Source organism: Hypanus sabinus, chromosome 5, assembly GCF_030144855.1.
Source record: "Hypanus sabinus isolate sHypSab1 chromosome 5, sHypSab1.hap1, whole genome shotgun sequence".
Classification (NCBI taxonomy): Eukaryota; Metazoa; Chordata; class Chondrichthyes; order Myliobatiformes; family Dasyatidae; genus Hypanus; species Hypanus sabinus.
In genome coordinates, this window is record NC_082710.1 from 2,790,396 (window position 1) to 2,805,627 (window position 15,232).

Genomic DNA, 15,232 nt, shown 5'->3' on the forward strand with positions numbered 1-15,232 from the left:
GGAATTTGAAGTGTCTTGACCAGAAACGTCAACTGTTTTTTGCCTTCCGTAGATGCTGCTTGACCTGCTGCATTCCTGCAGCATTTTGTGCATTCTGTTGTTTAGGAATTTCTTCTGTTTTATCTCCACATTTGGTCACATCTCTGAATCATGAAGATAATAATAAGCCAGTATTCTGACCTTTTATAAGACAACAAATGTGATTATCTGGCATCATTAAAAGATAACAAGATGATACAATAAAGATTAAGACAAAGATAGTCAAAATCAACCAGGGGAAACTTGGTTGGAATAGAACAAGTGGCTTAACCCTTCCATGTCATGGAATTTGAATTTGATCTATCACCTGATGCTGCTAATTGTGGTCAGCATTGCATCATTATAGAAAATACTGAAAATACTCAGCAAATCCAGCTGTATCTCTGGAGGCCCATGAGCCTTCTTTCTGATGAATAGCCAGAATAGAAAAGACGGGGAAAACTCTGCCCTAGTTACTTGCAAGAAATAATTTCTTTGAGCATATGTTGTGCCAAGTTTCCACCCCCACCCCACCACCAACCAGTTGAAGATTTTTTTGTCAGTTCAGAACACAGTTACAGCATAGAAGTTAAACATCACTGGCATTGAATTTAAGTCATAAAATGTATTTTGCATTCTTCTCATCAACTGCTTGCGCAAAACTCACTAAATATTAAAATTAGACCTAGTAAACCTAAAAATAATCAGGTAGTGGTAAAAAATAGTTTTAAAAAGAGGCAATTAACTATTATGCATGGAATGTATCAATTAACAGCTAGACATTGTGACCTTAAATGGGCAATGTATACTCTATAGCAAAGTTTTATATAAGTTTTAGCAAAGCCAGCAATTACTGCAGACTTGCCCATAAGATGATGTTGGTAATCCATTTCCTATACTACACATTGTTTCTAGGCAAGATAATAAAACAATATTGTCAGGTAGTGAAGTCTAATATATAGATCCATAAAGGGATGGTGGAGTGTTTCCAAATAAGGACTGGTGACCTTGAGGAGACCATACAAATGGAGTGTTCCTATGGGCCTTTCCTTTGTTTTGCTGGTCGTGTTGTGATTTGGTATATACTCTACATGTAACAAATTTAACATTATGAAATGTAGTATTGTTGAGTATTTGGAACCTGTTGAATTAAAGCTTTCATACGTTCCTTTGAAATTATTATAATTCATTGCATTTTGTTACCTATTTGTTCATCTTCAGAGCAGCAAATGAATAAAACCTGTTGATGCTTCTTGATGGACATAGCTGATTTCTCTAATATCTCCTATTCGCTGGTTTAGAATGAAAATTTAATCAAAGTAAGAAATATCTGTACTAAAAGATTTGTCTAGAGCATCTGATGATTTGTGGATGTGTTATAAAATGCTGCCTAAGAGGATGAAATCATCCTCTTAGGCAGCACCTTAAGGTTGAAAATGAACTCTTTCCATTTCAGTTCTGTGATTCTGAAGTGGCTACTGTTTAATACAAGGGCAAAAGAGAGAGCAGCAAAATACACAGCTCCCTGGATAACAAAAATGTGCAGAGCAGAATGAAACAAGAAAAGTGGATGACAGTTGCCAGCTGAATAATACAGTACAGAGGAGTATTAAGTGAGCATTACCAAGAATAGCTGTGTCACTATAGGCAGCACAGTATTAGAGTTGGTAAAACTGCTGCTCCATGGCTTCAGTGACCTAGACTCAATCATCATTGGAGCTGTCTACATGTGCTCCACATATTCTTTCTGTAACTGTGTGGGGTTCCACCAAAATCCCAAAGATGTGAAAATTGATAAATTAATGCTTCTTCTTAAACCCATCACCCCTACTGAGAAATAGGCTGCCAACAGTCCTCTGATCTGGGCTAGGCTTTTAAATTGCCCCCCAAAAGAAGCCCGTCTTTGAAGATCCTTCCTCTTCCAGGGCTGAGGTCTTTGGATTATCTGTTGGAGCTTCTGTTGCTCTAGGTTTTTATGGAATGAAGTTGCTAGCCTCATGCTCACCTCTCCTCCTTTCACAACCAGCTTGGGACCATCCATGGCGAAGTAGAATTATTTGGCTACCATAAAATAGCCTTAGTTCAGGGCTGGCATGCATGGACCACCTTGATTAATGGTAGGGGTCCATGGCATTAAAAAAAATTGGGAATCCCAGCTCTAATGTGAACTAATGCAGCAAGATCTGATTAAGTTCCTTTGAATAATGTTTGCTAATTTCATATAGTCTGGCTATTATTGTATAGGATAAGCCAAACAAACTAGAATGCAAAGCAAACAGTGGATAAGAAAATTAGGATTTGAGATTAATTAAAAAATGGCTGGCTCTCATATTAACAGAAAAAATGAACAAATTATCTAAAATTGTAGAATTCAGTATTGAGTCTTGCAAGTAGCAACGAGGTACTGCTTCTTAAGCTTGCATCAGGCCCAGTTATTGTAAGGTCAGAGCTGGAGTGGCATGGTCAAATAAAGTGGCAACTAAGCAGAAGCTCATTGTCATTTTTGTGGAGGAAGGCACACTGCGATTACCACATACAGTACATTGGGAGAACTGCTTTACCAGGGAAGTCACTTTAGGTCCCTGGATGGTAGGAAGCAGTGGAAGGACCAAATCTTGCAGGTACATAAGCACAACTCACTCAGGTTCAACTCACTCCTAGCTCCCTGTGCTCTCTGTACAAAATTGGTATGTTCCCCTTCCACCGCATGCTCCAGTCTCATCAAAAAATGTATGCATTGGCAAGTTAATAGCCACTATAAATAGACCCAAACATCTCCGTCAGTGGTATAATCAGGAAGGGGTTTTATCAGAATTTTGGGAGCATAAAATGGGATTAATGAAAATGAGTTCTTGGTAGTTGGTAGGAACACAGTGGGTCAAAAGGCCTTTTCCTGTCCCGTATGAGTTTTAAACATCTGGCTACTTAATACTGTAGTAGAAAATAAAATGAAATCTAAAAGTTATGTAGTTGTATTTTATGCTGTAATTTGAAAGTACTTCACTACTGGAACCACTAATTAAAATTATCTGTAGGAATTCTTGACAAGAAAGTTCAATGAAAAAGTGAATTAAATAAAAAATAGCACAGTATAACAAGAATATTTGCTTGTTGAACATTTAACATATTTCAAGATTTTAAGAATTATTGGAAAATCTTATTACCTGAATGTAAAATAATATTTTAAATAGTTATTTAACATTTTACTGAGTAAATAATGCATAATCAGTATTGTTCTCTGCACATTTACCCCAACAGAGATAACAAGAAATTTGGTAATGCTTGATAAACTACCACAGTAATGATGCACAATGGACTGAAGATGTTTTATTCCAGTGCTGTTTTCACCTTAAGTTTGTGCATGAACCTAGCACAAAGTAGTATTTAAACATCTCAGTTATTCTTGCTTTCACACCAACTTGCCGGAGGGACTCCATAACACTAATTCCACAGATGAAGGATGTAACAGAATTCCATACAAATGAAGGCAGGTAGTCATGCACTTTAGAGATGCTTGGCTGTTGTAAGGATTATATGAAAGCCTATATAAAATAACATATAATATGGTGAACCAGCTCCAAGCTTGCATACAATTAATATAGAACCTGGATTTCATTCTTCTGATAGGAAGCTGTGGATAATAAAATACCAAAGTAAATGCATTTGTCCTCCTAGATTGGAATCCATGGGTTTGGTAAGAGATTGGGTATATTATTATAGTGTATGCTAACTACAAAACTGATGTCAGCAATTTATTCTGTCTTCAAAACGTTACTGAGTACCAAGTAATGATGCTCTAGTGTGATTTTAATGCTGCAGGTCAATTTCTTGATCAACTTTCCCAAGTAGTCTAACATGTCTTATAAAAAATGGAAATGCTTTGTTAACTTTGTTCTTCCTATTCCTGAATATGTCTTTTTCAATCTCTAAGGTTTTCATTGCATTTGTTCACTGAAATCTGCCAATTGCTGCAGGCAATCCCATTCCTGTTTCATCCCACCTATGGAAAGCAGTCCCATTCCTGTTTCATCCCACCTAAGGCAGGCAGTCCCATTCCTGTTTCATCCCACTTATGGCAGGCAGTCCCATTCCTGTTTCATCCCACCTATGGAAAGCAGTCCCATTCCTGTTTCATCCCACCTATGGCAGGCAGTCCCATTCCTGTTTCATCCCACCTATGGAAAGCAGTCCCATTCCTGTTTCATCCCACCTATGGCAGGCAGTCCCATTCCTGTTTCATCCCACCTATGGCAGGCAGTCCCATTCCTGTTTCATCCCACCTATGGAAAGCAGTCCCATTCCTGTTTCATCCCACCTATGGCAGGCAGTCCCATTCCTGTTTCATCCCACCTATGGCAGGCAGTCCCATTCCTGTTTCATCCCACCTATGGCAGGCAGTCCCATTCCTGTTTCATCCCACCTATGGCAGAGAGTCCCATTCCTGTTTCATTCCACCTATGGAAGGCAGTGGGATTCCTGTTTCATTCCACCTATGGCAGGCAGTCCCATTCCTGTTTCATCCCACCTATGGCAGGCAGTGGGATTCCTGTTTCATTCCACCTATGGAAGGCAGTGGGATTCCTGTTTCATTCCACCTATGGAAGGCCGTCCCATTCCTGGTTCATTCCACTTATGGAAGTGAGGGTCACACTCAACAGCTTCACATAACTGTATGCGATTTAGCCCTCCAATATTGTCAAGAAAGCCTAGTTAATGTCTGGTGGAGTACAGAATATATTGGAGAATTCTACAAAATATATGTAGGCTATATTTATCATGTACGGTATAGCACAATGCCATAGTGGTTAGTGATCACTTTACAATGGCAGTACTTACTGTTTTCAAATCCTGCTGCTGTCTTTAAAGAGTTGTATGTTCTCCCCGTGACTGCATAGGTTTCCTCCAACATTCCAAAGATGTGCAGTTAGGGCTAGTAAATTGTGGGCATGCTCCCGCTGGCATGGTAACACTTACTGGTTGCATCCAGTGAAATCCTGGCTAATTGATACAAATGACACAGTTCACTCTTTGTTTCGAAGTACATGTGAGAAATAAAACTAATCTTTAGCTTTGTAGTTAAGTGAAGTAATTTAAGAATTTAATCTTTCTTTATTTTGTTAGTTACCAAGGAACAGACTAAGCAGATAAAGAACTTAGATCTCACCGCACATCAGCTTAGAAATCTTTCCCAACTGTTAAAAATTCTTCTTCATATGGAACAAAGAATGAAGGAAGTCCTTTCAGAGGTCTTTTTGGAAAACACTTTTAAACAGCAAGACAGAGAAGTTCAAGGTATGTCTTATCTATCAGTATTTTATTTATTTAGATATACAGCGCGCAACAGGTGTTTCTGACCAAATGAGCTGCACCACCCAGCAAACCACCTATTTAATACTAGCCTAATCACAGGACAATTTGCAATGACTAATTAACCTACTAACTTATGTCTTCCAACTGTGAGATGTAACCGGAGCAGCTGGAGGATACCCATGCAATTCACGGGGAGAGATACACACTCTTGACAGGTGGCGATAGAATTGAACTCTAGCCTCCAGAATGCCCTGAGCTGCCATGGCATGCTAACCACGATGCTACCATGGTGCCCATTAAGAATGATTGATTTCATTTTCAATCAACGTACAGAATCAAGCTATTCTTATATACTCAAGAGAGAGCAGTTCCCTTTGCGTACCTCGACCTTTCACATCCATGCCATTGTGGGTTGGTATGAGGGAGTGAGGTATGGTGCAGAGTGAGATCTTCCTGAAGTATGTAACACAGAAAATGCTTATAAGCATGACAAATGTATTTTAAGTTTGTATTGTTGACATATGAAGGACTCAGTATTGATCCCATAGAACCTTTGTAGCCTTGTATTTACTAAGACAGCATTGACTCCAGTAACATTCAATTCCATGGAAGGTAGGTGGTGGGGAAGGGAGGATGCAGTGAGAAGCACCTTTTCCACCTATCACCTGCATGCTACTTGCTTCATCTTCCCCCTCCCCCCACCTAGCTGATTTCACCTATCACTTTTCAGCTTGTCCTCCTTCCCACTTTCTTATTCTGGCTCTTCCCCCCCCCCCCCCTTTCCAGTCCTGATGTTTAGACCCGAAACATTCCCCTCTATAGAAGCTGCCTGACCTGCTAACTTCCTCCAGCATTGACAACTTTATATGTGGCACAACTTTGCCCCTCAATTGTCATTTTCATTTAGTAGACTTTAGAGGAAGCCTGTACTGGAGTTAGATATGTGCCTGTGTGTATGAGTGAATGGATGGGTGGTGGTGGGGGGATGGGAGGAGGAAGAGGTTTGTTTTGTTGTTGTTGCTGTTTCTGAGCATTGTGGACATGCTATTTTGATGCCAGAATGTGTGACAACACTTGCCAGCTGCTCCCAGCACATGCTGAGGTTATGTTGATTGTTAACACAAATGATACATTTCATTGTATGTTTCAGTATATATGTGGAAGGAAAATGTTCCCGAATCTGAACAGAAAAATCAGCCTCACTGTTTAAAATTGAAAGACAATAAAGTTAGGCAATAAAGATAATAAAGAAACCTTATTTCTTCAGATTCTTTATTTCTAAAGATAACTCAGATTGAAAATAGGACTGCTATTTGTACATGGAATCATAGAGTAATAGAGTAGTACAGCACAGAAACAGGCATTTTGGCCTATCTAGTCCATGCTGAACCATTTAAACTACCTAGTCCCATTGAGCTGCACCCGGACCATAGCCCTCTATATCCCTGCATTCCTTGTTGTTATCCAAACTTCTTTTCAATGATGAAATTGAGTTGGTAGCTCAATACACTCTCTCACAACCTTATGAGTGAAGAAGTTTACCTTCATGTTCCCCTTAATCTTAGCACCTTTTACCCTTAACCCATGACCTCAAGTTGCAGTGCCACCCAACCTCAGTGGAAAAACCCTGCTTGAATTTACTTTGCTATACTCCTTTTTGTATACCTTTCTCAAATCTCCCCTTAATCTTCTATGCTCCAAGGAATAAAGTCCTAACCTATTCAATCTTTCCTTATAACACAGGTCCTCCAATCACAGCAACATCCTTGTAAATTTTCTTTTACTCACTTGACCTTAATTACATCTTTCCTGTATGTAGGTGACCAAAATTGCATACCATACTCAAAATTAGGGCTCAGCAATGTCTTGTGCAACTTCAACATAACATCCATTCTCTTGTACTCAATACTTTGATCTGTGAAGGTCATCGTGCCAAAAGCTTTCTTTATCACCCTTTCTACTTGTGACACAATTTTCAATGAATTATAGGCCCGTATTCCCAGATCCCTTTGTTCTACAACATTCCTCAGTGCTCTACCATTAACCGTGAAAGACCTACCCTGGTTGGTCCAACTTAAGTGCAACACCTCACATTTGTCTGAATTAACTTCCTTTGGCCATTTTTCAGCCCATTTTTCCAGCTGGTCCCAATCCCACTGCAAGTTATGATAGTCTTCCTTGCTGTCCACTACACCAAGGTGACACCTGCGTACAATGCTCCCACGCTCGACATCTTTGGAAAGACCATGAAACCATATATTTCACTTCTTTTATGTCATTTCCATTTGTTTTTCATCTTGAATGTGATTCTGGAAATGATAGAGCCTGTAATTTACAGTTTGGAGATCATTTGAGTGCTTCATCACTCTGCAGTCTTCAAGAGAAATCCTCATGGCAAGAAGGCTGCAGGAAGGGGTGCAAACCAGTGTTCGACTCCATTTAACCAATTAAAGCTTCCATTGTTCGTTAATTAAAGCAACAAGGGAGATTGATTTATCGAGCCGAACGTGGAAAGTAAGAGCTGGCTGCCTGTTTTTTTTGTTTGCTGATGGGATCGCTCTGCTGCTTAAGAGAGGAGACTGCCCTTTGATCACTGGTGGGATCACCCTGCTGACAGAAAGGAGAGAGTCTGCCACTGTGTCCAGAGAAGATTACCCAGGTTTTCTGAATTCTTTGAATGTGGACTTTTTTTTCAGTCTTATGGTTTTATATACAGCATTCAGTGTTTTTCACTAGATCTTTCTCATTTTTCTATGTGCGGGAGGCAGATTTGGGGGTCAATATGCCTTTTCTGCTTTTGTTCATTTTTTTATGAGTGGAGAAGGAATTTTGGGGTTGAAAATCATGCTGCAGTTCTTTCTCAGTTTTCACCATAAGACAAAGGAGCAGAAGTCGGCCATTTGGCCCGTCGAGTCTGCTCCGCCATTTCATAATGAGCTGATCCAATCTCCCCTTTAGTCCCATTCCCCTGCCTTCTCACCATAACCTTTAATGCCCTGACTACTCAGATACCAAGGTGACAAGGTGATATCTCTGCCTTAAATACACCCAATGACTTGGCCTCCACTGCTGCCCGTGGCAACAAATTCCATAGATTCACCACCCTCTGGCTAAAAAAAAAATTTCGCATCTCTGTTCTGAATGGGCGCCCTGCAAACCTCAAGTCATGTCCTCTTGTACTAGACTCCCCCACCATGGGAAACAACTTTCCCATATCCACTCCGTCCATGCCATTCAACATTTGAAATGTTTCTATGAGGTCCCCCCTCATTCTTCTAAACTCCAAGGAGTACAGTCCAAGAGCAGTCAAATGTTCCTCATATGTTAACCCTCTCATTCCCAGAATCATTCTAGTGAATCTTCTCTGAACTGTCTCCAATGTCAGCAAATCCTTTCTTAAATAAGGAGCCCAAAACTTCACACAGTACTCCAAGTGAGGTCTTACCAGTGCCTTATAGAGCCTCAACATCACATCCCTGCTCCTATACTCTATTCCTCTAGAAATGAATGCCAACATTGCATTTGCCTTCTTCACCACTGACTCAACCTGGAGGTTAACCTTAAGGGTATCCTGCACATGGACTCCCAAGTCCCGTTGCATCTCAGAACTTTGAATTCTCTCATCATTTAAATAATAGTCTGCCCGTTTATTTCTTCCATTAAAGTGCATAACTGTACACTTTCTGACATTGTAATTCATTTGCCACTTCTTTGCCCATTCCCCCAAAGAATGTTTGGCTTTCTGGAGAAGAATTTCAGAGTTGTATACTTTGATAATAAATGAACCTTTGAACCCCCAGTCTTGGTATGATTCGTAAATTTGCTAATCTAGTTAATCACATTTTCATCCAGATCATTGATATATATGACCAACAGACTCAGCTCCGATCCCTGCTCTGTCAAAAATGAATAACATCAATGACCTTTAGTGTGGTAATTACCAGCACTTAAGTGTAATTACAAAGAAAGCATGGCAGCACCTCTACTTCCTTAGAAGTTGGTGAAACATAGAAAACCTACAGCACAATACACGTCCTTTGGTTCACAATGCTGTGCTGAACATGTAGGGTTACCAAGGGTTACCTGTAGCCCTATTTTTCTAAGCTCCATGTACCTATCTAGGTGTCTCTTAAAAGACCCTATTGTATCCACCTCCACCACCGTCACTGGCAGCCCATTACACGCATGTGAAGGTTCAGCATGACATCTAAAACTTTGACAAACTTCTATAGATATATGGTAGAGAATATATTGATTGATAATATCATGGCCTGATATGGAAAGACCAGCGCTTTTGAATGGAAAATCCTACAAAAAGTAGTGGATAAGGTCCAGTCAATCATAGGTAAAGCCCTCCCCATTATTGAATACATAGCACTGTTACAGTCAGCAGCATCCATCATCAAGGACCCCCACAATCCAGGCCATGTTCTCTTCTCGCTGCCGCTATCAGGAAGGAGGTACAGGAGCCTCAGAACCCATACCACCAGGTTTGGGGACAGTTATCATCCCTCAACCATTAGCCTCTTGATCCAAAGGGGATAACTTCACTCAACTTAATCTGCCCTATCACAGTACTGTTCCCACAACTCACTTTCAAGGATTCTACATCTCCTGTTCTCTATAGTTATTGCTTATTTATTTATTTATTATTTTTTCTCTCTTCTGTATTTGCACAGTTTGTTGTCTTTTGCACATTTGTTGTGTGACATACCCCATGGGTATCTTGTGACTGTCTTATGACCATGATGTAATTGACTAACTTGTGAGCATGATGTAATGGTCTTGTGATGGTGCAGTGATGTAACTTTCCCACCAGTGTGAGGTCACGTCATGACATGTTCTCAATGGGTATATAACGGGAAACCCCTGTTGTTACGCAGTTGATTTGTCGTTTAATTCGTCAGTTACTCTGTTATGCTGTGCATTTGTCTCATGATGCAGTTTCATTTTAAAGTGGAGTTTTACTTTCTACTGTAAAGTACAGAATCATTGTGCCAGCAGTTTCGCCAATTGCTGCCAATTTTGTTTGGTGTATCTTTGATTTAATTTTGAAGTCTTAAGTATTGGAGAGTGAAGACCTTACTAAAGTACAGGAACCCGAAGGATCGAGTAAAGTTAGTGTCATTCACGGTTTAATACAGGATGAACCTTATTGAATCTTCGTTCAGAAATAGTGACCTGCATCTGAGATAACCCCTGTAAGAGCAGGAAGGTTTGTGCAGTGTTCATTCGCAAGGAAAAGGTCAGTTCCTTTAAGAAGTTTTTATTTCCTTCGTCGTGAATCCATTGGACAAGGCATCTCTCGACTGTGATCAGCAGATTCGTCATTTTCTTTGGAGAAGTTGTTGCAGTAAAGTCTCTCCTTACTAACTGTATAAATCACTTGGACTTTCGAATTTACCACTTTAAGAACTATTCCAGAGTTTGGCTGTTTGCGAAAGTTGTCATATAGCAGTTAACTTCCAGTTGAGTTAGTCATTTGTTTACTTTTCATTTTTGTTGAGCAGAGTTTAATAAATGTTTATGTTTGTTTATAAAACCTGAGTCAGTTCTATAGTTTCATTGTTGCCGGACACATAACAGTTGTTTGTCTATCCTGTTGAGGGTAGTCTTCCATTGATTCTATTATGTTTCTTGGATTTATTGTAATATAATGAATCTCGGGGTTCTATATGGCGACATATATATACATTTTGTTACTAAATTTACTTTGAACTTTGAACTAATTTTATCTTTGCTAGGAGTACTAAAGAAAGCCACAACAAACTCTGATATACCATCAGATATGAATAAAACCAGCACCCAAGATGAGCAGCTACTGCCTGTGAATGAGGTAATCTAATCTGTACTGTTTGGTGACAACACTATATTTTTAAAATTTGTATTTCACAACACTAGCGGCACTGTTTATATTCTCACTTTAAGTGGTCTACAGTAGGAACCAGAGTTAGGCCATGCAGTTCTGTCCAAGATTTCTCCTTCATTTAAACTAAAATTGTGACAAATTTGTTCAACTCCACAAATCCTTTGATTATATGGAGCCTAAATATCTCTCAATGGCAAGCTGCCCATAGTTTTCTGGACTTCAGTATTATGATGATGTACAGCTCTTTGACTTTTTGTAGCCAGGGAAACAACGTTTCAACATTTGGGCAGAGTCAATAGACTTATGAATGGAAAACCGTGTCTGACAAATTGTTTTGCCTTTTAGAGGTTATAACTTGAAGAACAGATAAAATGCCACAAAAGAGATCATTAAACAGAATGAGTTTCATTTTATTATATTAAGATACAGTGTGGTACAGGTCCTTCCAGCCCTTCGAGCCACCCTGCCCAGCAATCCCTCGATTTAATCCAGCTTAATTACGGGACAATTTACAATGACCAATTAACCTCCACTAACCGGTGCATGCAGAGGAAACCCACACATTCATGGGGAGAACGTACAAACTCCTTACAAGTAAGGGTGGGAATTGAACCTGAGTCACCTGTACTGTAAAGCATTGTGCTAACCCACTGTGCTACTGTGGATATGGCTTTGTGGTTATTATAACAAGGTGTGAAAGTATTTTCAAGTTGTGTGTATGTAACCAAGGAGATGTCATGGGGATTAGTGCAGAGCTCCAGAAGTATACAATTTGTATCAGTGATTTGTTGTGAAGATCATGTGTAACATACCCGTGATCGCAGATCATACAACACAAAGTGGAAATGTGGGTCAGAAGAAAGTGGAGAGACTTGGCGGGTACGTAGATGAATATGAAAGTGGAAACATGTAGAGAAAGCTGAGGTCATCCAGTTTGCTGGTAAAAATTAGAAAGGTGGAGTATTTTTTTAAGAGATGAGAGATTGAAAGATGTTGCTGAATAAAGGGGCCAGGGTGTCCCCATGCTCTAATTACTAGAAGTTAGTATGCAAACAACAGAGGGTATGGTGATCTTCTTTGAAAGTGAATTTGCAAGAGTAAAGATGTCCTGCCCCAATTACGTAGAGCCCTGGTAAGAATGCACCTGCAATATTGTGCATAGATCTAGTCCTCCCACATATTTTTTGTCATAGTTTTGATTGACGAGGTGCAGTAGTTAACCAGATTAATCCTAGTGATGATGAATTTTCCATGTGAGGAGAGATGAAACACAAGCATGCAAATGGCCTACTTTTGCTTCTGTCTTTTATATTCTGATGTTCTTGGATCTACCCAAATAGGGGTTTGTGAGAAGTAGAACTTCATTTTAATCTAATAAGTTTTTGGCTTCCAGTTGCCATTGTACTTTTCCTCCCTTCTCTTGTCTTACAAGGTTCAGCTTCTTGTTTTTAAAGAAGTCATGAAAGACAGAAAATAAATAGTAGAAAGGTTTTGGTTATAAATTTGTATAGGTGCATCTGCTGACTCATAACACTCTGAAGATAGGCCCTAAAGTAAACCTATTTTTATGTTGGCGTTAATTCATAAGTGGTGTTAAATATTACTTGCAATAAATAGAAGTAAGATTTTTGTACAAACCTTGCAGTACTAGAAGTTAAAATGTTATTTTGGGATGATTAAATGGAATCATAATTTGAATTCCAATATGTTTGCAATTCTATGAATTGCATTATTTCTTCTTTAAATTGCAGTGTGTTTCTCTTGAGTGTTCCTGGAGAAATGCTTTCAAGGGTTTGGCACATTCTGCAGCCCACTCTGTAAAGACTGTAATTGAAGACGCATGTTCAAACTGCCTTCAGCAAGAAGCAAACCTGTACAGTTCAGGTAAAAGCTTAGCAATGTGTACACAATCAGTGGAAACTACTTGTAACGAATGGATGGAGAAAGAACAACCTAAAAAAGTGGCAAAGGTAATACCAGTTTAACAAAATGTTGGTGTTTTCAGTGAAAGGAAGGAGGAGAGTCATAGAAACTTATCTTAGACAGTCTTGCTATAGTATTCAAACGTTTGGAAAGCTAACAGAACATGTCAGGTTCTGTGAGATTAATAGAAAAGATATTGAGTGTTTGTTTATTCTGTCTGAAGAGACAAGAACTGGAGTGTATAGTTTGAGAATAGGATTAACCAAAAACTGTAGGCTTGAGGAGTCATAAAATGCACTTGTGTCCTATAAATCTATATCTTCAACTAATACAAAAATTGATAAAAGATCAAATGACCTGGCCTGTTAATTTCTTTCATGGATTTAGTCCACTACAGTTAGCAAAGGTTAATTTAGGAAAGGACACGAGATTTGCATGTAAATGGCAACACTTTGAGCCAGATTAGAAGAATGCTCTGTGGCATGTGTTTCCACAGTGCTTTTGGTGGGACAAAATAATATAGATGCCTGATACCTGAGGATGCAGAAGGTTAACTACTCTCGCAGGAGATATGAGTTTATATAGACTGACCCTGACCTTTGACTTCGCTTTTATCTGAACAGTGAACCTTCATTAAATATGCCTCAATCTTCATTACCAAGAATCAAATGACCATCTTGGCCTGTTATTAAATCAATCAACTTTAGTTATAATTTAAACTATTTGTGGATACAGCTGAACGAAACATTGTTCCTTTGGGGCCAAGGTGTAAAAACATAAATGCACATTCAAAACAATGAAAGAGAAAAAATTGAACAGTCATGTAAGAAAACACATTTTTAGTCCAAGACCTTGAGCAACAAGTCCTTGTCCTGATGAAGAGTCTTCGGCCGAAACGTTGACTGTTTACTCTTTTCCATAGATGCTGCCTGGCCTACTGTGTTCCTCTAGCATTTTGTGTGTGTTGCTTGGATTTCCAGCATCTGCAGTTTTTCTCTTGCTTGTGAATCCTGCAAATTGAAAATTCCAAGCAGTCCAGCTTATAATTCCACTGATCCAACACTGGAGGACAGCACCAATAGGACAGGTTACCCCCCCCCCCACCACTAACCTAGCACGGACGCCACAATACACCACCTCCAGAATCTCCCCCTCACCTGGACTGCGCAACAGCAGGCAAGCCCATGTTTTGAGGCCTAGTCCTTGATACAACATAGGTGACACTGCTGCCTCGCCTCTAATGCCACCACCAAAAAAAGGAAAACAGGCCTGTGGCAATCAGTGTCAAAGGGACTTGCGATCACAAAAAAAAATCCAAGATAGTTACTCACAGTTTCTCTGCATACCGCCTTTGAGTAGCAATCAGCAGCACAGCCTGCACCCAGGTCAGCTCCTCCGAACCCAATCCAACTCCTTCCGCAGCCAGACTCTCCTGTCGCGGCCCTGCGGCCTGGCAGTCCAACGGCTGGCCTCTCCTTCTCTGAACTGCCTGCCAACTCCTATGCCACCCGGCCAGCTACTCCAAACACTGATGTGGTAGACCTGCTGTACTCATCATTATTGGAGTCCAGTATAAATTTTAAATAAAAAACACATTTAACAAAGGAAAAAGCACCTTTGTTTGGATGTCAAGAGGCCACTGCATCTACTCATGCCGCCATCTTATCCGAAGTCATATTGATTTAGGCATGTTGAGTATTAGTTACTCAACATTGACAAACTATTCCTAGAGTACAATCAATGTTCTGCTGTGTTAGTTGAGTACAAATATGTTCTGCCCTTGAAATATCCATTGTTCCTCAATTAATTTGTATTTCAGAACAAGAAAATATGTATCTATATTCCAGATAGAGCCTCACAGTTGATACATCTTTGACTATTAATCCAGAATTTTGGTTTCTATTCAGTCTTATTATCCTGAGGGTATTTAGACACACTTCAGAAGGGAGAGTGGTTAATTAAGTAGATTTAATTATAGTGTTGGACAGTTGTGGACTTGCAGATCTGACTTTATTGCTTTAGCAAGTCAGGCAATTTCTCTTTTATTGCCTTCAACAGCAGTTAGCCTTATTAAAGGGTGAGAGAGTGATGTATAAAATTGGTCCATGGGCA

At 39.6% G+C, this 15,232-nt stretch overlaps 1 protein-coding gene across 6 annotated transcripts in view; it reads left to right on the forward strand.

Annotated features, from left to right (window-relative positions):
- The window catches only part of kiaa0825 (KIAA0825 ortholog), a 341,406-nt gene that overhangs the window by 33,789 nt on the left and 292,385 nt on the right, over nucleotides 1–15,232 (forward strand). For 5 of the 6 annotated variants that reach the window (XM_059969308.1, XM_059969309.1, XM_059969304.1 and 2 more), the window contains exons 5-7: nucleotides 5,140–5,310; nucleotides 11,073–11,164; nucleotides 12,949–13,167. In XM_059969308.1, the coding sequence (XP_059825291.1) occupies nucleotides 5,140–5,310; nucleotides 11,073–11,164; nucleotides 12,949–13,167 (482 nt within the window). The remainder of the gene's footprint in view (nucleotides 1–5,139; nucleotides 5,311–11,072; nucleotides 11,165–12,948; nucleotides 13,168–15,232) is intronic. The other variant, XM_059969307.1, reaches the window with a different exon arrangement.